We start from the raw sequence: 459 nt of genomic DNA, 5'->3' as shown, positions 1-459 counted from the left end.
CATTCCTGTCTGGCAAACGCGCTCAGGCAAAACAGACTCGATGCTTACAATGATCCCAGCCCAAAATGGAGTGTCTCTGACTAGCAGGGAGGAGCTGATGCCGGCCATGAGAAAGCCCACCACGGTCACGGCGACGCCCAGCGCCAGCTGCAGCAGCGCGAGCAGCAGCGGGAACCGGCAGCCGCAGCACGTCCGGGCCTCCTCCTCCCCGCACTCCTTGGGGGCCCCCGCGCCCCTCTTCGGCCCCATGTCCTCGGGCCCCGCGGCGTCGGCGGCCGGCGGTCCCCCTTGGCTCCGCGCTCCGCGGCCCGGCCGCTCCCTGCCCATGGCGGCTGCGGGGGCGACGGCGAGGGTGGCGCGGGGCGGGCCGCGCTGGCCCTGCTCGGCGAGTTACGGAGGCTGAACAAATATGGCAAACATTTGGAGCGACTCGCCGAGCCTCCGAAGGCCAAGGGGAGC

The 459-nt window shown here is 70.6% G+C and overlaps 1 protein-coding gene across 1 annotated transcript in view; it reads right to left on the bottom strand.

Annotated features, from left to right (window-relative positions):
• Positions 1-327, bottom strand: part of SSPN (sarcospan) — a 45037-nt gene extending 44710 nt beyond the window's left edge. The window contains exon 1 of the mRNA XM_007446282.1: positions 49-327. Within this exon, the coding sequence (XP_007446344.1) occupies positions 49-327 (279 nt within the window). The remainder of the gene's footprint in view (positions 1-48) is intronic.
• Between the last annotated feature and the right edge of the window lie 132 nt (positions 328-459).

This window comes from Lipotes vexillifer, unplaced genomic scaffold (genome assembly GCF_000442215.2).
Source record: "Lipotes vexillifer unplaced genomic scaffold, Lipotes_vexillifer_v1.1 scaffold477, whole genome shotgun sequence".
NCBI classification, from domain to species: Eukaryota; Metazoa; Chordata; class Mammalia; order Artiodactyla; family Lipotidae; genus Lipotes; species Lipotes vexillifer.
This window is presented reverse-complemented; position numbering and strand designations above follow the sequence as displayed.